The 26,857-nt window shown below is 40.6% G+C and overlaps 2 protein-coding genes and 1 long non-coding RNA gene across 8 annotated transcripts; 1 reads left to right on the forward strand and 2 right to left on the reverse strand.

Annotated features, from left to right (window-relative positions):
* The first annotated feature begins 4,331 nt into the window (after positions 1 to 4,331).
* On the forward strand, positions 4,332 to 6,341 carry LOC122051604. Its single transcript, XR_006131465.1, has 3 exons — positions 4,332 to 5,399; positions 5,490 to 5,754; positions 6,204 to 6,341. It is a non-coding gene; the product is annotated as an uncharacterized LOC122051604 (long non-coding RNA).
* On the reverse strand, positions 5,961 to 10,098 carry LOC122051602 (ABC transporter G family member 14-like). The gene is made up of 5 exons (XM_042612801.1): positions 9,724 to 10,098; positions 8,834 to 9,650; positions 7,242 to 7,439; positions 6,971 to 7,149; positions 5,961 to 6,877 (listed from the first exon to the last, which is right to left on the reverse strand). Exons 1-5 carry the CDS (start codon positions 9,817 to 9,819, stop codon positions 6,227 to 6,229), a joined length of 1,941 nt encoding a protein of 646 aa, XP_042468735.1. The 5' UTR covers positions 9,820 to 10,098; the 3' UTR covers positions 5,961 to 6,226.
* Positions 10,099 to 15,453: 5,355 nt separating this feature from the next.
* LOC122051605 (PX domain-containing protein EREL1-like) lies at positions 15,454 to 26,841 on the reverse strand. 6 transcript variants are annotated; one of them, XM_042612806.1, is made up of 10 exons: positions 26,582 to 26,841; positions 25,479 to 25,601; positions 23,643 to 23,741; positions 22,637 to 22,729; positions 22,132 to 22,240; positions 21,188 to 21,960; positions 20,038 to 20,199; positions 19,688 to 19,930; positions 17,393 to 17,611; positions 15,454 to 16,029 (listed from the first exon to the last, which is right to left on the reverse strand). In XM_042612806.1, the coding sequence occupies exons 1-10, from the start codon at positions 26,669 to 26,671 to the stop codon at positions 15,742 to 15,744; spliced, it is 2,199 nt and encodes a 732-aa protein (XP_042468740.1). In that variant the 5' UTR covers positions 26,672 to 26,841; the 3' UTR covers positions 15,454 to 15,741. The 6 variants fall into 6 exon arrangements, with proteins under 6 accessions (XP_042468740.1, XP_042468739.1, XP_042468738.1 ...); XM_042612805.1 differs by having other exon boundaries at positions 20,035 to 20,199; positions 25,482 to 25,601; positions 26,582 to 26,839; XM_042612804.1 differs by having other exon boundaries at positions 20,035 to 20,199; positions 26,582 to 26,838.
* Between the last annotated feature and the right edge of the window lie 16 nt (positions 26,842 to 26,857).

Below are 26,857 nucleotides of genomic sequence, written 5' to 3' on the forward strand. Positions count from 1 at the left end.
CTCAGGAATGTGAGGCCTTCCATCCAGTCAACGTGCGCCACCAGGGGCACTTGCTCGATTGGTTCCTGGAGGGCGATCGGCGAAATTGAACTGGCGAGTTTGGCTAGCTCGTCCGCAGACTGGTTCTCGGCTCGGGGGATCTTCTGTATGACAACCTCGACGAAGTTGGTCTTGAGCTTTTCAAAGGCCAACGCGTAAAGCCTGAGCCTCGCGTTGTTTATCTCGAAGGATCCTGAGAGTTGCTGAGCAGCCAACTGGGAGTGTGAGAATAACGTCACTCGGCTGGCTCCCACGTGTCGCGCGGCCTGCAGACCGGCTATGAGGGTCTCATACTCCGCTTCATTATTGGTTGCTCGGTAGTCCAGCCGGACGGACAGATGCATCCGCTCTTCTTGAGGGGAAAGTAACAAGATACCAATTCCGCTTCCGAGCCGAGTGGACGATCCGTCCACAAATATTTTCCACATAGCTTTGGGCTCGGGATTCTGCACCTCGGTCACAAAATCTACCTAGGACTGCGCCTTAATCGTCGAGCGGGGTTGATACTGAATGTCGAATTCACTCAGCTCTGTTGTCCACTTGATGAGCCGCCCGGACGCTTCTGGATTCAGGAGCACCCTTCCCAGCGGGCTGTTCGTCATCACGATGATTGTATGCGCTAAAAAATAAGGGCGCAATCTCCGCGTGGCGAGGATCAAGGCAAAAGCCAGTTTCTCGAGACCAGTGTAGCGAGATTCAGCATCCTTTAGAATGTGGCTTAAGAAGTACACGGGCTGCTTTTCGCTGTTCGGCCGCAGTAATGTCGAGCCTACAGCATGCTCGGTCGAAGACAAGTAAATACGGAGCGGCTCTCCTACAACCGGTTTGGCCAGCACGGGTAAAGAATTGAGATAAGTCTTCAACTCCTCGAACGCCCGATCGCATTCCTCGTCCCATTGAAACTTGGTAGCTTTGCGTAGAATCTTGAAAAAAGGGAGGCTTCGGTCAGCCGTTCGGGAGATGAATCGTGATAACGTCGTTATCCGACCGGTGAGGCGCTGTACTTTGCGAAGATTTCTGGGAGGAGGCATATCTTGCAATGCTTTCACCTTGCTGGGGTTCGCCTCTATGCCCCTCTCGGTCACAATGTAGCCCAAGAAACGCCCGCCTTTTGCTCCGAACAAGCACTTCTGGGGGTTCAGGTTGACCCCATATCTTCTCAGTGTTTGGAAAGTTTCTTCCAAATCCGCATAAAGGTCTACCGCTCGGAAAGATTTAATAGGTATATCATCTACGTATACTTCCAAGTTGCGCTCGATCTGCTCCCGGAATACTTTGTTCATCAGTCGTTGGTAGGTAGCCCCAGCGTTTTTGAGTCCGAACGGCATTACGTTGTAACAGTAAGTGCCGTTTGCAGTGACGAAACTGACCTTCTCTTGGTCTCCTCGGGCGAACGACACTTGATGGTAGCCCTGATAAGCGTCCAACATGCATATTAGCTCGCACCCAGCTGTGGAGTCGACTAGTTGATCGATCCGGGGCAGAGGGTAGAAATCCTTCGGGCAGGCCTTGTTCAGATCCCGGAAGTCGATGCAGAGTCTCCATTTGTTTCCTGGTTTGGAGACCAGCACCACGTTTGCGAGCCAGCTCGGAAACTGCACCTCCCTTATGTGGCCGGCCTCTAAGAGCTTCTCCACCTCTGCTCGGATGATGATATTCTGTTCAGCACTGAAGTCCCTCTTCCTTTGCTTTACCGGCCGAGCATCCGGTCGGACGTGAAGCTCGTGTCGCGCTATGCTCGGCGAGACTCCTGGCAACTCGTGGGTCGACCAAGCGAAAACGTCGTAATTTTTCTGGAGGCATTTGATCAGCTTCTCTTTCTGGCTTGCTTCCAGGTCGGATGTATGAAAGTCGTGGCCTCCGGTCGGGCAGGATGGATCTGTACCTCCTCTTTTTCTTCATAAACTAAAGAAGGTGGCTTTTCGATTATAGCGTTTAACTCGACTCGTGGCACTTTCCGAGCGGATTTAGCCTCGACTCGGACCATCTCTACATAGCATCGCCGAGCGGCAAGCTGATCCCCTCGGACCTCCCCAACTTGGTCTTCCACCGGGAACTTGATCTTCTGGCAGAAGGTGTAGACGACCGCTCGGAACTCGTTGAGAGCCGATCGTCCTAGGATAACATTGTACGCGGAGGGAGCGTCGACCACGATGAAGTTGGCGGTCCGCGTTCTTCTGAGCGACTCCTCCCCCAACGAGATAGCTAGTCGGACCTGTCTGACTGGCAAAACTTCGTTACCGATGAACCCGTAGAGGGGGGTTGTCATCGGCAGTAACTCGGCTCGATCGATTTGTAATTGGTCGAAGGCCTTCCGGAAGATTATATTGACCGAGCTGCCTGTATCAATAAAGATGTGGTGAATAGTGTAGTTAGCTATTACCGCTCGTCGGATAAGAGCGTCATCATGCGGGACCTCAACTCCTTCGAGGTCCCTAGGCCCAAAGCTGATCTCGGGCCCGTTCGCCTACTCCTGACTGCAGCCAACCGCATGGATCGTCAGCTGCTTGGCGTGCGCCTTCCTTGCCCTGTTGGAGTCGCCTCCGGTCGGCCCTCCGACGATGATGTTGATTTCACCCCTCGATGCATTGCCTCTGTTCTCCTCCTCCCGAGCGGATGGTCGGGGTCGTTCATGCGATGCCCGAGGAATGACCCTGTGCTGCTGGTTATGTTGCCGCTCGGGAGATCTCCTTTCTGTACGCCGAGCGGGACTTTGGTGTTGACGTCGTCGATTTGGCGAAGGTGATTGACGGCGATAGCTCCTCGGTGTAGGATGAGTGATTGGGGGGAGGCTCCGACAGTCGCGGGTGTTGTGAGTAGTTGATTGATGGAGCGAACAAAACATGGGAGTCCATACCTTCCCTTTCGGTTTAGGCCGATCGGCCGCTACCTGTTGAACGGCGTGCGGCTTTGTTTGCTGATGAGGCCTGGCGACTTCTGCGCGGGGTCCTCTCGGTGGTTGATAATTGGAAGGCGGCTTCCGTTCGGCTTGAGCTAGTGGCTCAGCTGGTGCTTCCTTTTTCCTCGCCATCTGTGCTTCCTCCACGTTGATGTACTTGTTGGCCTTGTTCAACATGTGGTCGTAGCTGCGAGGTGGCTTTCTGATGAGCGAACGGAAGAACTCACCGTCCACAAGCCCCTGTGTGAACGCGTTCATCATAGTTTCCAAGGTGACCGTCGGGATATCCATGGGCACCTGGTTGAAGCGTTGGATGTAAGCTCGGAGCGACTCCCTCGATCCTTGCTTGATGGCGAATAAACTGACGCTGGTTTTTTGATAGCTTCTGCTGCTCGCGAAGTGGTGGAGAAATGCCGTGCGGAACTCTTTGAAGCTTGTTATTGATCCGTCCGGCAGTCTCCGGAACCACCGTTGTGCCGACCCCGAAAGGGTGATGAGGAACGCTTGGCACTTCACCCCATCTATATATTGATGTAAAGTGGCGATGTTGTCGAACTTACCCAGATGGTCGTCCGGGTCAGTAGTACCATTGTATTCCCCGATCGCCGGATGCCTTGGTAGTGGGTCGCGCAGGATGGCTTCGGAGAACTGTCTATTGATCTGCTCGGGGGACGAGTCTGTCCGTGGCGCCTTGCCTTTTCTATTGTCCCGCGCGGGGGCTTCGTCTGACGAAGATCCTCGGTCGAGGTTGGCCTGAGCGACCTCTGACGGCGTCTGGTGCCGCCCGACCGCCTGATGCCGACGTTGCCTGTTGCGCTAACCGATCGGCTTGAGCCTTTTGCTGCTGCTCGACTATCTTGGCCGCCCGCGCTTGGATGAGCGCGTCTAATTCTTCGGGGGAGAGCGTCACCATGAGTTGGCGTCCAGCTTCTTCCATCGTATCTGCTCGGATTCAAGTGCGTTTCCACAGACGGCGCCAATTTGATCATGTCTGAGCACTGAGTCGATGGATACTGGGGACGTGGTGCTCTCCGCTGTCTTCAACTGGTGATGTAGATCTCCGGCGAACCTGCAAAGAAGCCGATCCGGGAGGGGTTTCCCGGCGACGACTCTCCGATGCTCAAGTCAGGCAGCGAAGAAGAAGAAGAACAAGGCTACGCTACTGTGGCTACAGTGATCAAGATTGCATACCTCCGTCGAAGTCTGGGGGTCCTTATATAGGACCCCGGGGAGGCGCGGGTACGCTTCTCAATGCGTGCACGCTTCCCCAAACATATCTCGGTAGGGTTGTGTCAGAAAAACATGTATGATGTCATTCCGCAATCGTCCGAGCATATCTCGGATGTGACGGTGGAAACTTCCGCCGTACGATATTCTGTCCGCTTCGGCCGCCGACCGTGCTATTTGTCGGCGGCAGGTGTCTCGAGGATGAAGCTACTAGCTGTCCTTTTTGTCTCCTAGCGCTTTCACCTGCTCCCGGGCCGAGCGGACCAGCCGCTCGGCGCTCATGGTCTCCGGGAATGCGCCTACCTTGGCCCGGGCGGTGAAGCCCTGCTCATGTGCTCGGATGGAATTGCGCTTGATTGTCATGCGGCTCGGCCAAGCGTTCCGCTCGGCCCATAGACTCTACTTGAGCATCGGAAACCCAACCCCTAGTCGGACTGTCTTTCGTCCGGTCCGTGAGACCCCTGGCCGACTGACCGGTCGGCTGGATGCTCAGTCGGTCTGCTACTCCGTTCGGAACGACCTTGGGGTTGACCTTCCTGACCATTGACCTCCACGCGTCGTGGACCTCCCGTCAATGAGGGTCCCCGTCTTTACCACCGGATCATAGATATTACAAACTGAAAAGGAAGATTGATTTCACATGATTAGTTCATAGTTACCTGATAATTGGTTACTAAATGGGTCTTTGCTAAAAAGCTCTATTGAATGGAATTCAAAATTGTGCTTATGAAAAACAAGGTATAGTTATTATCCATCAAACTAATTTTAAAATTTTTTAGAGAAAAATTCCTTAGGCATATCAAATTTATTGGAATTAATTCGCTGATAAAAAAAATATACTCTTCTTCTTTGCAGTCCTGTATTTCTACTAACAAATCATAATAAGAAGACTGTACCAAAAATAATTTATTACAGACAACTGACAGCTTAGTAATACAATAAGTTAACTGCATAGTTTTTCTTGGTTGTTTTTTCTAGCAGTTCAACAACTGTATTATGTTGCACACTCTCTCTTAAGACTCATTTAACATACTGAATTGGGTTCATTTAAGCACAATCAGCCATTCCGTGTGTATCTTTTGCCCTATCTTCTGTAGGCAATTATTGCTGCAACATTGTCTTCTGAAACTCTCCTAACATGTGAGGTAGTGTTAGCAGCAACAGCTTCTGAAGCAGTTGCTCTTGCTAGAGCAGTTTTGGAAGTTGCCAAAGTGGCTGCTTTGAAGATTGGAATGTCAGATCCTCCCCCAACAAGCACTTTATGAAGTTATTGTTGATCTTGTAATTTATTTCACTCAGTGATCTTATTTTGCTTTGTCTATAGGAAGTTATTGTTCATCCTGAGGCTGAGACATCGGAAAACATTCTCATCAAGCACTTCATGAAGGAGGATCTGAATAATACTTGACATTTTGAATCCTAGAGACAAGCAGGTTATGCTACTGAGGTTTGGACTGGAAAATGGGACGATGAAGGCACTACAAGAGATAGGAAAGTCAATGGGTGTGAGTCAAGAGAGAGTTCGACAAATTAAGCCTTGAGCTTAAAAGCAAGAGGAGAATGAGGAATCTGCAGCAGTATCTGATATTGTAAGTCCTGATTCCTATTTCCAAGTGCTTCATGTGCATTCTTTCTAGTCTTTTTTTTTAAAAAAAATGGAATTTTATAAGTTCCATTTACACTTATGTTTAAGTTCAGTACATTACAGTGCTCAAATTTATTCTACAAATTGCTTTAGTTATGGAAAATGCTTATTTGAATATATCTGGCAATTAGAGAATTTTAAGTCCTTGCCTTTTGGTTGGAATGTTATCCTGCACATCTTATTTTAGTAACATTTTGCCCATTGTTTACAGACTATACTCTCAAAACTTGATCAGTAGTTCTTTGCACATTTTCCTACAGTACAACGTAGAAACTTCAGTAGTAGTCAATTCTCAAAAAATTGAGAATGCTTGTTGCAGTAATCCCTTATTTTGAATCAATGGTTATTCAACACTCACCATGGAATCTTCTTCTCGAGTGCAATCAATTGCAGGTTATTCAACACTGAACATGGTATTACCGGCATTGCAGATGATGTAGTGCAAGATATGCGGCCAGCCGATAGCCAATGAGCATCAACCCCATGATGCACACATCAATCCACATATGACTTAGCCCCACTGATTTGATGGCCGGATATTCTATCACTGGACACATCATTCCTTTGGAGCACTCATAGGCATCATGGTCAGTGAACTGAACCCCCAATAGGAGCTTGTAGCAGTAGAAACTATAGCTCAAGTACTTCAGCCAGACAATGAAAGTTGGTATATGTTGGACATAGTAGCCACCAGCCATTAGGAAGACCAAGGTGGTGACCGAAGCAAGGGTGGTTGCCTGCTTGACATCCATTAGTATTGCTCCTACTGCAAGGCCTAGGCTCTGTGCCACCAGGACGCTGAACAGGACTATGAGGAGTGAGAGCAGAAAGGTGACTGGGTCTGGCTTGAGGCCACCCATCCAGTATATGATGAACGTGAAGGCGGTTGGAAGGGCAAGCTCCATAGGCAGGTCCCCCACGGTGCGTGACATGAAGTAGGATGAGAGTCGATACATGCCTGAGGCCTGTTCTTTCTGCAACATCGGTTGCTCTTGAGGGAATGTAAATACAGCATTGTAGAGTGGAAAGAAGCCCCAAAAGACTGAGAAGAAGAAAATCAATGCTGTCTGCAACAGGATTATATGAATAAAGTAATCAGATAGATATTGTCAGAAAATATAAACCGTGTGCTCCAACGTTTTCAATTCTAAAAATTTTACCCTGTCTTGGATATGAGAAGATGGGGTGTGCCACCATAGGAGGCCTCCAAGAGTGGCAACACTGAGGACTTGGAAAATCCTCAGCTTGTTGAAAGCCTCATACCTCCTCTCCTTCAGCCCCCTGCTGAGTAAAACTCTGAACTGCTCCCACCAACTTGTGCACCACTGCTCTCTTTTCACTGCATCGACCAAGCAGATAGCAATTCAAATTAATGACTCCTGAAGTGTTCTTGCAAATTGGTGTTCTTCCAGGTTGTTCAGAGTGGCTTACTGGCACTAGCCATCTCTTGAGTGTATCCATAATTGTTCAGGTCTATTGTGCAGAGTTCTGCCTTCAATCGTGTGGCGATATTACAATTGTACGCCCTGATCAGTGCCTCCTTGACAGCCTTCTGCTCCTGCTGCAAGCCACAGCCACCTTTGACAAAGTCACTGCTCTCGGTTGCGTACTTGGAGTTTGGTGCAATTCCTGTTCCATAGAAGAATTCATTAGCATAAATTCAAACCTCCAAAGTAGCCTACATTTGGTTAAAGTTCAGACTTCTGCAATATGAGAGAATGATCTGGTGAGGTAGATCCAGCTTCCATTCTTGCTTAGATAGCCCAAGAATTCATTATGTTCAGCGCAAGACTAAATTTCTCAACAGTGCAGTGTGTTTTAAATTTAGAAGACGTCGTGAAGAGTGTTTAGAGATTATTTGATATTTGTCAGTTTAGAGAGCATTATATATATATATATATATATATATATATCAATTTGTTTAATGTTCTTATACTTTTGTGCAAATTTGAATCACGGTAAACTGCTCTTATGTGTCGTTGTTCCATAAAGGGAACTGAAGATTTTATCACATGTTGTAGAAGCTATCGATCTGAAAGATTTTTTATCTCATATGGTAGAAGCTATTTCTTATTTTAGAGATACCAGATTTAGATCTATAACTGCTTGATTTGTGATAATCTGATCTACAGATTTGATTTGGCTTGGGTTGTTATAACAGGTTTCAATCTCATTCAACCATTCCAAAGGCATTCAGCATCCTAACGGCATCAACGATCTATCATTTCTATCCAACAAGGTGTTGATTGCCAAGCTGCTAAAGATCATGAAAGTGCAAGTGCAAGTCTACGTCCGCAACTCATCCCCTCCACAGTCACTCCCCATGTAGGCAAGTAGATGATGGAAAGAGAGGCGCATGATGCAGAGAGGACAGGCACGGGACTGCCAAAATTTTCAAACAAATACGTGTCAAGCTCAGCTCAACTCATCCGCCATTATTGAGGCGTTGTGTTTCTGTGGGGACTGAGAACAGTTACAAGGAGGGGGATGCATGAGCAAGTGACAGGGTCCTTCGACGCTGACTTAAAGTATCAGTGCCATCAATCTCATCGACACTTGTCTTCATCGCAGCTTCGATCTTCCCACACGCATTCCTACATCAGTTGGAAAGGTACCTATTTAAGGATGCATTAGCATTTCGGATCTTGCACAGTGGTTTTCCATTTTGCATGTGCAACTATTGTCTTTTATCATCTCTGGTTTTATTAGAATTATTATACTGTTTATGATAAATTTGATTGTGACCCGACAGTAAAAGAAGGTGCCTACTAAAATTTCTCTGTAGGAAGGGAATATGCTTGGATATGTTAGTGTTCTAGACAAATATTGAATGTTCTTCGCGATGGTGATCTTTGTCTTTGGATTTATCGTGCTGAGTTTTGCGATTAATGATTGCCTTGTCTTCTTCCCATAGTTGATCCTAATGGAATGGTTGAAAATTTCTAATACCAATTTTGAAGGGCGTATATGTAAATATGGAATTTCCAGGTCATATTTGAGAGATGCATGGGAAGGGGACTCACCGTTGGCAAGGTCCAGCAAGAGGTCGGCCGGGTTGACGCCGTCGGTCGGCGAGGCGAACCCGACGGAGGTGAAGTAGTCGAGGGCGGCGGCTGCGCGGCCGTAGTAGATGGCGGAGCCGTCGGAGGAGAGGAGCACCAGCTTGTCGAACATGCGGTAGAGACGGCTGGATGGCTGGTGGATGGTGGTGACGACGGTGCGGCCCTTGTGGGCGGCGAGTCGCCGGAGCGTGGCGACGATGCGCGCGGCAGCGGTGGAGTCGAGCCCCGACGTGGGCTCGTCCAGGAGCAAGAGGCTGGGGTCCACCAGCATCTCCAGCCCGATGCTGACGCGCTTCCGCTCGCCGCCGGAGACGCCGCGCACGCCGCGCGCGCCGCCCACCATGGAGTGCGCCACCCGGCCCAGGCCCAGCTCCGCCACCACCTCCTCGGCATGCCGGGCCTTCTCCGCCCGCGACAGAGACGCCGGGAGCCGCAGCAGCGCCGTGAAAGTCAGCGTCTCCGCCACCGTCAGGTGCGGGTACAGCACGTCGTCCTGGGCCACGAAACCCATGCGCCGCTTCACGCCGCCGGAGAACGGGCTGCCATTGTAGGTGATCTTACCTGAGAGCTTCCCGCGGAGGCGCCCGCCGAGCGCCGTCAGAAGAGTCGTCTTCCCGCTGCCCGAGGGGCCGAGCATGGCCAGCAGCTCCCCCGGGCACACCACTCCAGTGATACCATTCAGAATCGTCTTCTCCAGCACTGGCGCCGCCCCGCTCTTTCCCCGCCACCACTGCCGCCCACCCCCTCCGATCTTCACCTTGTACACCACCTCCTCAAACTGCTCAAAAATCTCACCTTTTATTCACATAAAACAAACAGAGCACTAAAACAGAGCATCAAAACAGAGCTACCTTGAGGGTGATTGGAAAGACAGATGCTGCATCAGCTGGGTAAGCGTCAGCTTCTCGGCCGCCGGCGAAGACCGTCTCAGGCTCAGGCGTGGTCATTGTGGATCAGTGAAGGTGGAACTGGGTGGTGGTTTGATGATGGTTAAGGAGAAAGCACGCATACTTATAAGAGAGAGCGGCCCACCAATATGCTTTGTTGCACTCACTCACTTTTAACGCTCAAAGAGCCCAAAAATGCTTTCTTTCTTTCTTTCTTTCTTTCTTTCTTTTCTTTCTCTTTGTTAACACTTGTGAATGGAGATGGTGGTGGAGAGGAGTGAGTTGTGAGGCTTTTTCTACTCTAAAAGTCTAATCTAACGGAAGAATGGAATTTGAGGGATTTGATTAAGTAGATAAGAGGATTGATTAGTATTATAATGGGGAAAAGGTGTGGAACATGGAATGGTTTACCAAACCAGAGTAGAAAGGCTAAAGGAAAGGTCAATTTCCTAAAGCCTAATGCAATTGTTTTGTATCAGGATTTCTTTTAACATTAGCCACAATGAAAGTTTTCCTATCGGTGCAATATGTGGTCATTTGGGGGGAGATGACTTCAGCTCGTTGTTTAGTAGAAGTATTGTTAGTCCTCCCTTTCTTCATCCTCTAACCTTGTTGTTGATTGCGAACCATTGTCTTCGTATAATTGTTATTGATCTCTAATTCTCCTCTTGAAAGAAAGGTTACCTTAAATGAAGATGTCAAGATACTTCACTAGTGTTTGTTATTTTTCTATGGCTAAGGGTGAAATCGTCAGCTCGACAGCCCTTCTAGCATAGCCCCACACTTACTTTTGTGCATTGTCATGGTGGAGGAAGTGCTCGAGTGACTCATGTTCGAAATATTTTACTAGAGATGTTTTCTTTAATTGGCTATTGCAATCTAACATTTTAAAGGGGGGATATGCATCAATTTGCCCAATCATCGTCGTCATCTCAATTGTTCTTTCATAGTTCACATGAGATCTTAATTATATGTTTAAGTATATTTGAAACACTGAGACCTCGATGGATTAGAAAAAGTCATAATTTTACTAATCTAACCAAACAGTGTGACATCTTAGAGTCGCGAAGAAGGAACAAAATTCTTATGTAGATGAACTCCACAGGATTTTCTACCAAGGACCTCTTTCAACCACCGAATCCGATCCGTCTCTTTATTAAGCGATCATCAACGATAGAGATCAAATTCTCGACCAAATCTTACATCTAAGGAACAGTCACGATGAACTCCTTTAGAAAATTTGTGTTCATTAGTTGCTTTCGAAAGCTTTATGCAATAAAAAGCACATGTTCCCCACAATGTGCTATTGTTTCTTGGGGAAAATCGAGTTGAAAGAAAGAAAAGGTGGAAGATCCATAAATGAGATTGATCAAGCATTAAAAAGAAACCGCAACAAGTCAAATGATTCTAAAGTAAGCATGTTTATACAAGAATTGAATTATTTGAGTATCTTGCTTGAGCTTTGGGGTTTGATATGGTGTTTATCGAATATTAGAACTAATAATTAAAACCGTTCTCATATTCGTTCTTTGGTTTCAAGTTCGGTAGTTCCACTTTTGCAAAAGGTTCTCTTTCTTTTCTACTTGCATTATCAATTGATTTTCAAGTGTAGAACATTTGAATAAAGAGTGACGGTGACATATATGAGTCGTGGAATAATAGATCTTTGATCATGAGACTTTGAAGTATATCGATGATTTGGAGAGAAAGAACAAGCTAGGGTTATGACCCGTGAGCACTAGGGATTGATTTGCTTTAGTATTATAAAATTAGGGGGGCCTTTACATGCATAGGGCCAAGATGTAATTGTCAAGAATAAATATCAAATGCCCTAAACCTCTAGAATCTAGGTTCGAATTCTATCCTCCATAAACTTTTTTTTTCCAATCTCGAATACTAAAATATTCTATCAATGAATAAGTATTCGGGAATCAATCATAATTATATAATTTAGCCTTATTTTATTAGTTCAACGACAAACTTGTGAACATCAAAGGCTTGCTTAGTTTAGTTTATTTTGCGGCTTAGAAGAGTGGTTAATTAACTAATGCACCATGTGATAGATAATCTTCATTCCACAATTGATGGATCTCGATCAACTTGCTTAGGGTTTTAATTAGTATTTTATTCTTAATTTCAAGGCAATTATATAGTAAATAGATAAAATTATAAAACCCTAAAACCCTTAAAGTTTTGAATCGATTCTTGTAAAAAAAATATTAGACATGTCGCAATGCTTGAAGTTGGTAGCCTTTTCAGCTTTAAGTAAAGCTAAAGTGAAGCATTGCACTCTAAAGTTCTCTTAATTGCAATATATATATATATATATATATATATATATATATATATATATATTTTGATCAAAGATTTCTAATTAGCTATATGTAATGGTTCAAAATCCAATTAATTTAACTGATAATTAATAATAAATCTGATCTGAATTATCTTTCAATAAAACCATATGATAAACAAATTTTATCTATTAGGAGATTGCTTGAGGCACACTACAAACATAAGTACTTAGCGATATTATTGCATTAATTGTGGTGAGTTCCAAATAAAGAAAATGGCCACTTGCATTAGTTTGAGGCCTAAGGTATCTTTTGAAAAGTGAAAAAAAAAAGTTAATGCAAATCCACTTTAATGATATGATGCTAAATGATAGTGATGATGATGATGATACTCAAATTCTATTAATTAGTTAATTAACTTACAATGTAATTAGGAAAAGTTTAATTTTGTTTATTATAGGGAAGAATGTTTTTTTATTTCCTTCTTTAAATTGAAATGCACTTTCTAAACATAAATATTATTGAATGATGTTTTGCTCAAATATATAACTTCTAGGGTTTTTTGTTTCATGAGTGAACAAGTTGAGTGATCATTAATTTCAAAGAGTTATGTTGCTAATATAAAAATGATAGGTAAGTATTAGGCTTCGTGTTGAACCATGTAACACTCAATCTTGGGATTAAACTGCAGGTGTCTAGATGATAACTTGACTTTTTCCATTGCACCATAGCTTCGGGGGCAAGTATTAAGTTTTCATGTGGCAAAAAGATGATTCGCTCATCCCAGCGCCCCTGTCAACTCATCCCTAGACCAACACAGAGGAGGTAAATCACGGGTGGATACTAGCCATTAGTGCAGGTAGCCAAGGCATAAGGGAAGGGATGTTTGGACGTACCGAGTTTCGACTTCAAGACCTCATATGGTAACACCCCATGTTGTAACGATCATATCATCCCGGGAGAACAAGTATTAAGTTTCCATGAGTTGTATCTAGTTAGTCATTGATCGAGTTTCAATAATGTATACTATAGAAGATTCATGATGAATATATATTAAGCTCTAGATTCCGACCTTTGATGTAGATGCTAAGAAAATAATTAAATTGGGAGGGCAAATAGATTAGGAGGAATCTAAGTTAATCAACATCAACTCGATATTAATTCCTCCACTAGTGCCTAAATATAGGTTATCTATCAAAGTTATCTTATAAGCAAGCTTAATCTCTTTTAGATTCCTATTGATGATAATTTTTACAACTAAAGGTTCTCAAATACTTGAAGGAATAAAGAAGAAAGCAAAGAGTATATGTACTAAAGGTGTTTGCCAACTCTCAATGCATGCACTTTGTTGCTTTGCATGCACCTAATTTTTCTAAACTTATTCCTCTTTTTTTCCTTCTTCTAGTACTAAAAGATCAATTTAAAAGATATTAATTTAATTTTTTATTGATATACAAAAATGCTACAATAATGATCCTCCATGTGAAGAGGAGGAATAGAGCATATATGGTGAAGTAGTGGTAGCTAAATGAGTTCAAAATTATTAATTGTTTCATGATAATTTTCATTTTTTATATTTATATTTTATAATCATGTCTTATAATTTTAAAGTACCAACAGTGAATTGGATCATTATATTCATCTGTGTCATGAAAAATCTCAATTGTCATTCACACACTAGGAAAAAGGTTAGCAATGTTTTAACCTTTTTTTTTTTCGATATGTGAAAATGTGATAGATAAGGATCTTAGAATTTATTGTCAAAATTTGACCTTCAAACTTTACTTTCATTGAAGATATGATGATCTTGTGTTTACCTTTCACTTGGTACACTATCTAAAAGACACTCTTTTCTCGAGATAAAGACAAACAAATTCGAAGATAAATCAATCTGGAAGTAATTACACCATGTGTTGAACACTCATTGATCTCTAAGATTCATGCTTATCTTAATTAAACCGTCTACTCTTAAAGTTGGATTACTTTGATATGAACCACAACAATAATGGTAGCTTGTGCTGTAACAAAGGCGACATGGCTAAATTCATGACACGATATTCCTCATTTGATTTGATTGGCACAAGTTACACAATGTCGATCGAGATGGCAACTCGATCATTTGAATCCAAAAGTAATAAAGACATCCATTTCATTAGTGCTTTCGAAAGCCATCACAAAGTTTTCCCCATGGCATGCTTCCTTTCAATTTTGCATTAAAATCATGTTGGCTGATAAATGTACAATTTATGCCTTTATTTCCATAAAAGTTTTTGTTTTAGATGCAAAAGACAAAACAACATTATAATTAAAGAGAGGGATAGCTTGAGTGGAAGGCATCAAAGGCCAATGCGACTATGGTACAATGTCATTGAAGTCTAGATGTCCGAATGGAGGCACAAGAGAGGTCGATGAGGGGGTTGTCTAGCCTCGCATAAAGTGAGTGTCTTTGAAAGTGAACAAGAAAGCGTGATTGAAAAATCCATAAAGCTCGTACTATCAATCGAGTTTGTCAGACCCTAATTGGATGCTCAACCATTGACGTCCAAGTCCAACCGAGATGGCCTAATGCGCAACATGATTAGTCCCCGATTCGTAGCAACGAAATCAATGAGTCAATCTAAGAATGATTGCCAAGATCCATCCACAATCATGAGCAAATGATTTTAACCTGCAAAGCTTCCCATCCACAATCACTTCCAAAGTCGATCGACTCAACCGTCTTCATTGCAATCATAGTCAGCAAGCACCACATCGTTCGACTTCGACCCACACAGAACATATGCTCTGATGATAGATCAACCTTGGTACATCAATGATGATAAAAAATGAATACACTCGTCTTTAACGTCCCGATGAATCCGTCCCAGGATCAACACGGAGGAGGTAAATCACGGACGGTTATTAACTTTTGGAATAATGACTAGCACATAAGGAAGATATTTACCTCATAATGATAACACATCATGCGTTAATCACTAAATCGTATGAGGAGACAACCTTGGTACATCAATGGTTTTGTGGAAGTGCGTTCTTCTCAGTATTTTCAGTGTGTAATACTGAACTTATATCCATGTTTTTAATGGGTTCTTTTGACAGTTAAAAGGCTGTTAGTGTTTTTGTTTTAGCATAGAGATAGATGAATTCCTTTAAGATTTATTCTTTGGAGAGATTTGTTTTGGTTTGTCTTTATTACTGGCTGCTGTGTGCAAATATTCGCCATCTTTTTAAATGACATTTATTCTTTTTTTCTTCATAAAAGGGAGAAAATTAAAGAAATAGAAACAAAAAGTGGATTCTCTTACGATGGCTGCAGTCTCGAACCATAAGTATCGACTTAAATGAATAATAAATAAATTGAATTAGTTGTATTATTTTTAAAGTTCATAAACGAGTGATTGGAATCTGGGAGAAAATAAAAATACTCATTTTTCAATCAGTTATTGCCAGCAAATTTGATTCTGTTTTATATACTATTGTTCGATATTTCACGGTAGTACGAGTCTCAAATATCAAGGAAAACATCTCTTATAACAAGCCATTTTACTCATAACTAGGCGAGATTGTCAATGCAAAACCCAGGCAGTTCTTGTTCTTCTCCTTGTTGACCTGTAGATGACCATATCTTGTCTATGTGACCGGAATATACAGCGCAGCCAAATACGAATAAGTGATGATGTACATTTGTGTTGTTTCATCGCTCCAAGAACCGGTTGAGGACAGTCTTCCTGGAAGGGACTTCGGAACCGTCTTCTTTCTCTTGTTTCGTAACTGTATTCAGCGCATGTCTGATCACAGTGTTTACCTGTTTCCTTAATTTCAGATTGTCTATGAACACATCGGTAAGAGTTTTCCGTATCTCATCGTCATCTGCAGTCATGGAAGTATCACCGTTTGGTATAATTGGAGACTCAGAAACTTCTGTAGATTGAACATCATCATTTATATATGCCATTTCATCATTTCTTGCAAGGAGTTGAGCCTGAACAATAATTGTTGGTTGTTAGTATCTGATTGAGAAGATGAGGAAACAGATAATGTCTTGCAATCTTTATCAAAACACCAGTATCACGCTTATTCGCTATAAAAGAAAGTCTTAACAAAGAAGTTTTAAGTTGATAGTTTTGAGAAATCCAGCAGGTTCTCCTAAAATAATGATTTTAGTGTAAAGGAAATTGCAATCTATTTCAGAATGGATACACAAACTTTAACATTATCTTGAATGACATTAATATAAACATCAAGGATGCAAATATTGAGGGGCAGGGATCAATTTCCGGCGAACACATGCTCTCGGGGAAAAACTAATCTCACCCCCTAGCCACTTAGCGGTTATAAGCTGACCTTGTGATTTATCCCTTCACATAACCTGGGTATGGGCTATAAGGGGCACCTAGGATGGGTGTAATCACCTTTTGCTACAAAAGGATGCAAATATCGAATGCTTTAAGATCTCCCTACCATTCCAAAGTATTACAAAGGTAAACAACACAGCAAAGAGAACTTAAAAGACTGTACGGTACTGTCAACTGTTCAACATAGACTATAGTTATGCATGTCAGGTCTTTTTCACCTTTTTTTCTTTTTTATCTCAGTTGAGAGTAAATTACTTGTCACATCTCATGATCACGTTATCAATTAATAAATAACTACGAAGCTTGTGGCTGTTTTGGTATCCCAGTAACGAATCTTGTTCCTTGTTTAGTTCTTTCTCCAATATCACCTCCGGTTTGATTGCCATCACCATTTTTATCTATTGGGTTAGAGAAAGATTTTGGTCGGTTTGCATGTTTTGTTATCAGTTAAAATTTAACAGTTGTTATAGTTAAACAACCAAACCAAATTAAATGTAGATAACAAAACTGATCATAAACAATCTTGTTATACACCTATAGTTGTCATGAGACACAGGGATCCTCAAAAGGAGAGCAGATGCCTTGCAATATCATTTTGCAACCCACCCCTGGTACATTAGGGATGGAAATTTCAACCCACCCCTGATAGGCATGCTGCTGACCTGCCCAGCCATTGTGTTCCATATTTGCCCCTCTTATTTTGTGTAAAATGAAGAAAAATAATAATATTTTTAAAGATCTGTCTTGTGTGGGACTGGACGGTAGTGAGGAAGAAGATTTATCTTGAAAAGTTTTCTGCCCGACTCTTTTGTCATCCCGATGAATATCTATTCTATCTATGAAAAAAAATACACATAATACTCCTACCAAAGAATTGTAAGCAAAACGAGCTAGTCAATTGAAATGTAACTAAAACTTTAAGCTAATGTTAGTCTTCTAATGTATGGGAAAATTGGTGAACAAAAAAGTAACATGACATTGAAAAGCTACCTCTGCAAGAAGGAGACCTATCCGATTATCTGATGTTGCCAGAAGATCCACTGCATCAGAGAGTGATGAGTCATCAATAGTGAACTTATCTTCCTCATCAGTGAGAAAATTAACACTGCATTCTTGAAGCCGATCACGTAGAACTCTGCATTCATGAAGAAAAGTTTTGTTCGCTGACTTTGCATGTGACCATCTCTGCATTTCCTTCCGTAGAACTCCCTGGTTTGAAAGAAAGTAAATAAATAAATAAACAGAGAAGATCAAAAACTAAGCACACAAGAACACACACATCTAATCAGAAACTAAAGCAAATTGTTTCATCAATATTAAATAAAAATGACCATGATGTATGCCATATTTCTTTAACAAGAGTTAAACAACGATAGAAGACATGTTTGTCTACTGTTAACATCATAATCAAGCTATTTCTGATTATAATATTTGAGATTGGCTACACAAATCTCATCCTACCAGCATAGTTTTCAACTGACTGGGGAATATAGGGATCCAAACAATCAAGTTTTGAGTTTACAATTTGTTTTGAATAAAATCAATTAATAATGGATTAAAGTGAATGGTGAAATGCCAGTAGGTTTCAGAAGTGGTAAACTAAGACTAATGAGACAGAAAACGTTGAAACAGAATAAGAAACATATGAATAGAACCAAGACAATGATAAAACAGAGTGAAGCATGGAATTGCACGTCTCACTGTCATTCATTAAGTTAATCAACTACAGTATCATCTAATATTTGCAAAAGAAAACGGAAGAATTCTAAGGAACTATTGGTCAGACATTTCAGGACATGGAGACTGCAACAATTTAAAGTGTTTATCACATTAGGGGAAAAATAAGTATAATATAATTGACTGCAACAAGTTTGATGCACTGAGTTGGCAAAAGGCAAAATTTTGGAGACAATATACTTCTTTCCATCTGCTGCATCCAAGATCGTCAAAACTGAGACCTTATCTTAAAATGGAGAGAGATTCATAAATTAGGATTGTGGGATAGGAGTGTAAGATTGCAAGATCATACAATTTGATTTATTTTTCTTCAACTATAAAATCAAACAGATATAATTACAAGAGAGAATTACATGGAAAGGGCACATTTCCATAAAATAAAATGCACTGATAAGATAAACTCGAAAATTCTACAAAAACCAACATAAAAAATTTCAATATTAACTTTGTAGTTGTATGGAAAAGGCATGATTAATCAACAAGAGCGGCTTGGAGCATGGTTCAAGCGTCGATTGGTATCATCGCATAGCCCAAAATATATCATTTCCGTTGTCAGATGATACCAATATTGTGCCAACATAGATACAGCAAAATGCCACTTGTGCTAACATAATTTCAACAATACTGACATAAACACAACCCTCTCTCAGCTTGTACTATCTAGAACTGACCAAGATGAAAATATTTTCTTTCCATCGTACATCCTTTTGTTTTGTCTGCTAGTCACAAAGAGGAGATGAGACACTATAAAAAAAGAGGAAGAAAAGAGAAACACCAATTGAAACAGCAACAATAACAACAGGAAAGATGAACGATACCAGAATAAAAATTTGTATCCTTTATTTGTACACATGCTAGTTCCAAATGTGTCATTCTGAGTCCAATTCTCAATGGTTAGCTAAGATATGTTTATAAATATGAAAAAAAACCAATTCTAATGCCAAATTTATGAAGAGCGTTATTTAATTTGGGTCTTGGAATATTATTGTGTTAACCTGATTTGGATACAAGAATCAATATTGATTGTCGAATTGCTATAACTTTATGTTCAGAGATAATATCAAACTAAGTGAAAAGGAATTATATAATTAAAGCTCATTTAAGTTGATCTCAGCATGATTTTAAGTGTGTTGAAGTACGTCAAAGCGTGTTAAGTGTCAGTCCAACATGGAGATGAAATAGTATCATTTTGGTTGAAAGCTGAAACCCTGGCAAAGAGTGATAATTCAAACCTTAGTTTGCAGTAAGTGTTCTTTATAGATAAGAAAAGAATATATCTGGTATAATCATGGGAAACAAATGAGTAAAGCTGCAATCATGCACTTATATATTAACATTTACAGACATTCCTTTGTTTGTAAAGGCATTCAGTTATCTTCTATTGTTTAGTTTCACTGATGTTCAATGAAAAGATAAAATTCCAATGTCATACGGAGGAAAGTATTACTAGATAATGTTACACACATAAAGCATATTGAATAGTTGAACATTATCATAGTTAGCTTCTTCTCAATGGTCAAAGGAGATCACAACAAACAGCAAACTTACCTCTAGTTCAGTCTTTTCTCTTACAGACTGATTCAGTATTTCCTTGAGCTCTGCTTGAGATTTCCTCAAGAACTTGACTTCTTTGACAAGAACTTTGATATCGGCCTTTGATTTCAATTCCAACTCTTCCAGACTCTTTTGCATGTTCACTAATTCTTCTTGTTTACTATCTAACTCCTGCTGTAAGCAATCTTTTTCTTCTTTAGCAATTTTCTTTTCTGATTCAGCATAACTCCTTTCATTCTGCAAAAAAAAAAAAAAAAAAAAAAAAAAAAAAAAATCAAAACAGGAACATGAAACTCAATTGAATATAATATTACCACAATGAAAAAATTCAAAGGTCAGACTTCCTCAAACAAGAGTTTTGTCTCCATCTCTGAATACTTCCTCCGTAGTTCATCCATATCCCATTGCATTTCGGTGACTCTTTCTCTTTCAATTAAGATAGCTTGCTGCAAGTTTTCTTTAGCTTTCTGCTCGGTAGCTTCTAATTCAATCTCTAAATCCTTGACCTACATCAAATAATAATAATTACAGAGCATGCCATCTAGAATAAAGATGACAGAAACACAACTTCAGATGTGTGACGAAGTCTGGTGAAGGCGGGGAGTGATGGTAGGGCAGATAAGCTAGGATAATAACAGAGCATGCCATCTAAATGAAGCTGACATGAACATAACTTCAGATATGTGACAAAGTCTGGTGAAGGCGGGGAGGGATAACAGGGCCGATAAGCTAGGACAAGGAATGGCTCCTAGCAAGTTTTTAGGATGCAAGGGGCAAGGTTGAATCAAATCATGCACTGAAGTGGTCAAATGTAAATGATCCATGGCTGTAACTTGCCTTAAATGAATGCAGTATGTATTCTAAATAATGAGGCACCTTTTGGTAGAATCAGTTTGGTTCTTCATAAGAACTATGCAGTTATGTGTGCCTAGTGTACAGCAGTTCTCTGACTGGATGTATCAAAATAGAGAACAATTTGACATTGTCGAGTACATGATATATTACAATTTGAGAGGACCCTTCTATCGAGTGTATGATTCATGGATGAACAAGCAGAAGCTAGTGGGCCGTCATGACCCAACATGATGAGGGCAAAGAGTAATCACAAGAGAAGATAGCTTAGAAAATTTACAACTCACAGCAATCTTCTAGACTACATCCGGCAATGAATCAAAACATATACTGTAGCACAAATTAAGTACATACTCTTAATAACAGGTATGCCAGTTCTTTACAAAACCTCTACAATTAAGCATGCTCAATATGGAGGAAGTTTGGGATGGATAGACTTCTAGGAAGCGCCTTAATTTAGAGACAATTTTAACAAAGGGATAAAACCATGAGGGAGATAACATAGAAAGTCATTTAACAATCGCCAAGGGTACACTAAAAACTATAGATATTCAAAACTAGTTTAATACAAAAATTCTAAATTAGACAACACATATGCAGTCATAAAGGAAGCAGGCAAATAAGTAATGGCAAGAGATGCACCTTCGTGGTAAGGTATTCTTTCACAGCCATTTCTTGGTTCAACCGAGCTATAAGATCCTCCATATCGGTTTTTGTTGTTACTAACCTTCGTTGCATAGTTACAAGAACTCTATTTAATTTGTACCTTTGATCATATGGAAGAACAATTTGCGAATTTTCAAGAAATTGTGTGCCTGGACCATCTGCAGCATTTAAAACTTCAGTGCTGCTAGGGGCATCAAAGGAACCATCCCAAATTGAATTTGTGACTCCAGCAAATGATAGTTCACTGCCTCTAATAGAACTTATGTCACTCTCAAAGCTTTCAGCAGAGAGCTTACGAGCATGACCAGAATGTTTATCATGGTCCTGATCTGATATAGACTCCATTCTGCCCCTAGAATTGCCACCAATTATCTCTCTATGTGGAGCAAGGAACTCTTTCCTATCGTTCAATTTAACCCTACCGAAATCTTCTGGTTGATCAAAGAATGATTCGCCCATGATGCCGTTCCCAATTGCTATATTTGCAGAATGATTGTGAACCAATGATACATCTTCAGCATTAGTTTGAGAAGCTTGAATCTTTCCTTTCCTCGCAATACCAAAGTCTGATGTTTTATTTGCATTGTCATGGAGACCATCTAAGGAAGCATATGGCACCATAGATGTGAGTGTTGAATTGTTGGAAACAAGAACACTGGAACTAGGTCGAGCTAGAGTTGAAGGGCTTATGGCAGCAGCATCAGTTGAAGAGCTTGATTCTGTAGGATGATTATTAACATAGTGGAATGCTGCATACAAAATGAGTATGCAAGTGAGCTGACAAGTGAAAATTTAGATAAAAAGTTCTTTAGTATCATAAAAAATAACTAGCTCAATGAGTTTCTGTTCCATATCATGCACTACATAAAAGCATGTTTGGACGGACAATAATAAACCCAGATGTGGTAGGTGTGGCCTACCTGACCTTGCAGCAGTTTCCAATTCAAGAAAACTTGCTACTTGTGCACTTCTGGATAAATCTATATCAGAGAGTAACTTCTGCATCCATTCTGCCAAAGCATGTCTTCTCTGCAAGAAAATTATCCATCTTGAGAATTATTGGTATTCTAATAGGGAAATGAACTTTAGGATAAAAAAAGGAACAGAGAAAAAACTTGTATTCTGCAATACATTGAATTAGACTTGTTTAATTTATAGTTATTATCAAAGAAAAATAAAAAACTATAAATATTCATAACTTAAAAAACAATTCATTTGCTAACATAAAGAATGTTAGATATCTTATTGAGAGTAAAATAAAGACTTTTTCCATTTGTTAGACTATAATATTCTTTAGAGACCAGGCTAAACTTGATGGCGCCAGAGGCAGATCTAGTTGAGCATATAGTTTGTAAGCTGTCATAGTTTTAGCAAATACAACAGAATCCATGGAACTAACCATTTGAAATACTAGTACAGTTGTACCTCTTCTAGGAGCACACGACTGGAATTTATTCTCAGAAAAGCATGTTTTGGTGGTGCTAGAGGAATATCTTTTCTTGGAAATGCCTTCTTAAGCTACAAAAAGGAAAAGAGTAAAAGTTATAGAAAGTGAAACCTCAAAAATCAAATAAATAAAACAAGAGAACAAAAATCAAGCTTTCCCCATAGTATGCAAATTAGGTTATCCCATGCACATCATATTTTTATTAGTATCAGAGAGGTATTAAACAGAATGCAATAGCAAGAACTAAAATTTCCAATTCCCCATTAAATGTATAAAACAATTTCTGAAGCATAGATATTTATCAAAATATGTGATACCTCAGCTATCAATAATATGTACTCATTAACTAGATAAAGAATTGATGATCTTAAAAGTTCTAGTTACAGTGCAAAATTTTCAAAACATAATTACAAGAGATAATTTACCAATAAAATAAAATAAATGACACCAACATAAATTTCATTGTCAGCACACTAAATCAGTTTCACTATTTATATTTCTAAAAAGGGCATTTAGGATTCACATAATAAAAGATACGTCAATCCTGGCTAAAGAAAGTAGGTAGACAGTAATGTTAAGGTTACCTAATGATTCTCCATATGAAATTCTCAACATTGTGATTGGTGTGTGCTCATTAGATGTCTAGATTCCTAAGCCATAAACTTAATGTCTTCAAATACAGTGTATGTTTCTGGGTTGATTCTACTATTCCACCTTTTTCTTCTTCGTTTTTGAACAATGACAAGATTGAATTAAAAGTTAAATGCAGTTCTTGAAAAACATAGAATAAAAGGCTCATTCTCTTTGCTATTATGAATCTCAGTAGATAAAAAAACTTGGCATTATCAAGCACCATTACAATGGTCTTCAATTATTGATATGCTTATGAGACTCTTCAACTCTAGAGACAGAAGTGTCAAAAAGATATAACTCATAAAGAATAATGCTCTTCATATCAACAGGTTAAAATATAACTTATCATACAGCAGAGTGTAATTTCAGGAAGTCACTGAATCTTCGTAGTAACTCGTGGCTGGTACTGATGCCTTGGGGGGATTGTATACCCACATGAATCCTGTAAAACTGTTTTTCAATAATGTTAACAGCAAGACCAAGAAAGAAAGTTATGAAAAATTGTAGAACAACATGCCACATCAAATGGTAAATCAAGAGAACATTTTTATTGAATTAAAGGTCTAGACTTTATCAAACAAAACTGTTAAACAAAACAGAAAGTGGCAATTTATAATTTTATATGAGATGGAAACAATCTTATACATTACTATCCTATGGATTCTTAGTTGCCTTTACCATTCTCAGCAGATAATGCCCACTTTCAAGGCTTTAACAGTAATTGTCTCCCTCCGGAACACCCACAAAAACTATTATAGGGCAAAAATATTGTAAAATGGCTTATCCAGAAGGAGCTCCTTAAGTTGCAGGTCAGAATTAAAAAATATATCAGTTTTCTCTGCATGGAGAAAAGGGTGTGGGACATAACCAATCTAGCATGCTGATTATATTATGACTTACCTACTTAAGTTATTGTGAAAATACAAATTAGACCATATTAGAGTTTTATAGCTGGAATATAGTGAAAAAAATGGAATTATCAACAATTACCATTTTTTCTCTATCAAATAGTCCATCAAGCATGCACTAGATCAACTAGGAATTACATATAGTATTGTCCCAGGAAATAAGCAACTATTTTTTATATCATAGATTATGTGACAACATGAATATTGACAAAAAGCGCACAGATCAAGACATCAGTGAAACGACTAGACTGAATTAAGCATTCTAGTGTCACACCTTCCAATTTGCTTTTCAGTGATTATTCATAATATTTGGAGTCAAAGAGAAGCATAAATTTGTAACTATTTAAACATGGAAATAGTAGAAATTATATGATATCAAGTCTGATGACATTGACATGTGTTCCGTTCAAAAAGCAAGGTTCAAAATCTCATTGCTTGCTGACATCTTGAATGCCAGCCTACGTGAGATAATATCAATGTGTCAATCCGTGTGACGACATGCTAATTGGTGTTGGCCAAGAGAAGAAGGAAGAAGATGATGATAATGATGGTAACTTGCTGTTGCTGCAGCTACCACTTCCCAAGGACTGGTGTTCCACTTACATGCAAATTTTCATGGAGGAACCAGAAAAAACAAAGAAGATTGGACCAGCAATTTCCCACACTGTTGCAATTTCCCTATTATGGAATCACAGGATACCCTCTCATCCACCATCTCTTTTCACTGCCCTTATTTCCCTTGTCAACAAGATTCCTCTTCGCCTTCCACTTCTTGATGACCTTGACAATGTCTTCTCCTTCATGCCATCTTCTCGTCTTCAACATGTAAAATTGTCCTCCTATGCAACCTCAACAGCAGCAGTGAGGGAAATTGCAATTATTGTGTTGCCAAAGAAATTACGATATTGCAGCTGAGGAAAATCCAAGAGTTTCCCATCTTCTCCCAACCTTGACTGCTGTTGTTTCTCTACCACATCTCAATATGGGCGCAAAATGATAAAGCTAATCCATGTGGGTTGGGATGGCATGAGATTTTAATCCATGACAAAGAGTTGAATTCTAATGCATATTTTCCAATTAAAGAGTTGTATAATACAGATTCTGATATTTTATTCAGATTAATGATAGCACAAAGGTTAGATATCATCTACTCACAATATTTTCTTAGTAAGAACCTCTTCTTAGCTATTCCTTCATGGGCAATTTAATTAGTTCCTTATGAAATTGCATTTAGAATTTCAAGAAAAGTAAAAAATAATAAACAAAGAGTGCTTATTACAACAATAGGATTTAAGCTCTCATGGGATGCACCAGGCTCTGTCTGAATACTCCAAGAAGGAATCATGACACAATAGCTCCAACCAGTCTGGTGGTTGTGAGGCCAGACAGTATTCCTTCCATCCTGCAAATGTTTGAAAAATTAGGAATTTTAAAATGAAAAAGGTTAATATGCAATGCAAAGATTAAACACAGGAATGCTACTTTACTAATAGAACTAAATTGCATTTGGATTGTCACCCAACTAACCACAAATCCAGTGCAAAAGGTATGATCCCAACTGGAGCACCATATTAGAGCATCCATATTGACACTCTAGGAACAATACAATGTAACATAATCCAGAAGATGCAAACTAGGATCATGATAACAGTGTTTCAGAAATTGCCCCCAGGAAAATAAACACCTTCCTCGTGCAGCTGCTAGAATGCACTAATGGACAGTCATCCATGGATGGACTGTGCACGAACAAAAAGGTTGAAGATTATGGAGATATGCCAACACAAATTTTTAAAACCATTAGGAGAATCCACGTGATTGAAGGAGATCACACAGTATTGAATTGCTACAAATACCACCGACCTCATGTAATAAACTTGGAATGATGTAATACCAGCAGAGTCCCCAAATCAGAAAGGCAACCAACCCGAGTATATACTAAACAAGGAATGATTTCAGACCTCCTTCCTTCTAGACCACTACGTAAGGGGTAAGCCACTTCAGTGCATATGATCTACCACATCGAGTGACAAGACCATGTTCTCTCTCTTCCTCCTCCATGTGATCCATTTTGATCCACTACAATTAACTACATTTCTCCCTTAAACCCCTATCCATTACCGAACTACCAAATCCCAGCTCGATACCTATGCGGAAAAAGAGCAGCCTATATCAACATCCCAAGGTCAGCTCCACCTGGATCTCATATCTAGAGATTCGAAAACACGACAAACAAACCCCAAAAAAAAAAATCAAGGGCGTCGCCGGCGCGAATTTTCGCCCAATCGAACAAACAATTCACTGGAGAAACCCAAGAATTCGCATCGACGGAGCATAATACTAAACGAGAAGCGCAGATCAGATGAGCGGAGAGGGAGAACGTACCCAACGCTTGGGGGGAGGGCTCCAGTCCATGCCGAGGGGGAGCGGCGAGGTCCCATCATGGCGGTGACTCGGGGGGCTGTTCCTGAGCATGCCGCGCTTCCGCAACGGGATCGAGGGAGAAAGGAGACGAGACGGGACGCGGCGGAGCAGAGCGATCACGCGAGCGGCGCCGATCCGGGGCCTGCAACAGATGCCTCAACTAAAGACAACGCAACAAACTGTCCTCGGTTCGACTCCTTCGCTCTCTCCTTTTTTTCTACGACGTTCATTTTCCAT

Source organism: Zingiber officinale, chromosome 3A (assembly GCF_018446385.1).
Source record: "Zingiber officinale cultivar Zhangliang chromosome 3A, Zo_v1.1, whole genome shotgun sequence".
In the NCBI taxonomy this organism is placed as follows: domain Eukaryota; kingdom Viridiplantae; phylum Streptophyta; class Magnoliopsida; order Zingiberales; family Zingiberaceae; genus Zingiber; species Zingiber officinale.

Excerpts from the sequence above, each read along its gene's own strand:
- LOC122051602 (XM_042612801.1), bottom strand. The coding sequence starts at position 9,819 with ATGACCACGCCTGAGCCTGAGACGGTCTTCGCCGGCGGCCGAGAAGCT. Across the intron at positions 9,651-9,723 it reads TCTTTCCAATCACCCTCAAG|TTTGAGGAGGTGGTGTACAA; the intron begins GTAGCTCTGTTT and ends ATTTTTGAGCAG. Across the intron at positions 7,150-7,241 it reads TCAAGAGATGGCTAGTGCCA|TGAAAAGAGAGCAGTGGTGC; the intron begins GTAAGCCACTCT and ends TGGTCGATGCAG.
- LOC122051605 (XM_042612804.1), bottom strand. The coding sequence starts at position 26,671 with ATGCTCAGGAACAGCCCCCCGAGTCACCGCCATGATGGGACCTCGCCG. Across the intron at positions 25,602-26,581 it reads GCCCTCCCCCCAAGCGTTGG|GATGGAAGGAATACTGTCTG; the intron begins GTACGTTCTCCC and ends AAACATTTGCAG. Across the intron at positions 17,612-19,687 it reads GAGAAAAGACTGAACTAGAG|GGAGTTCTACGGAAGGAAAT; the intron begins GTAAGTTTGCTG and ends CTTTCAAACCAG.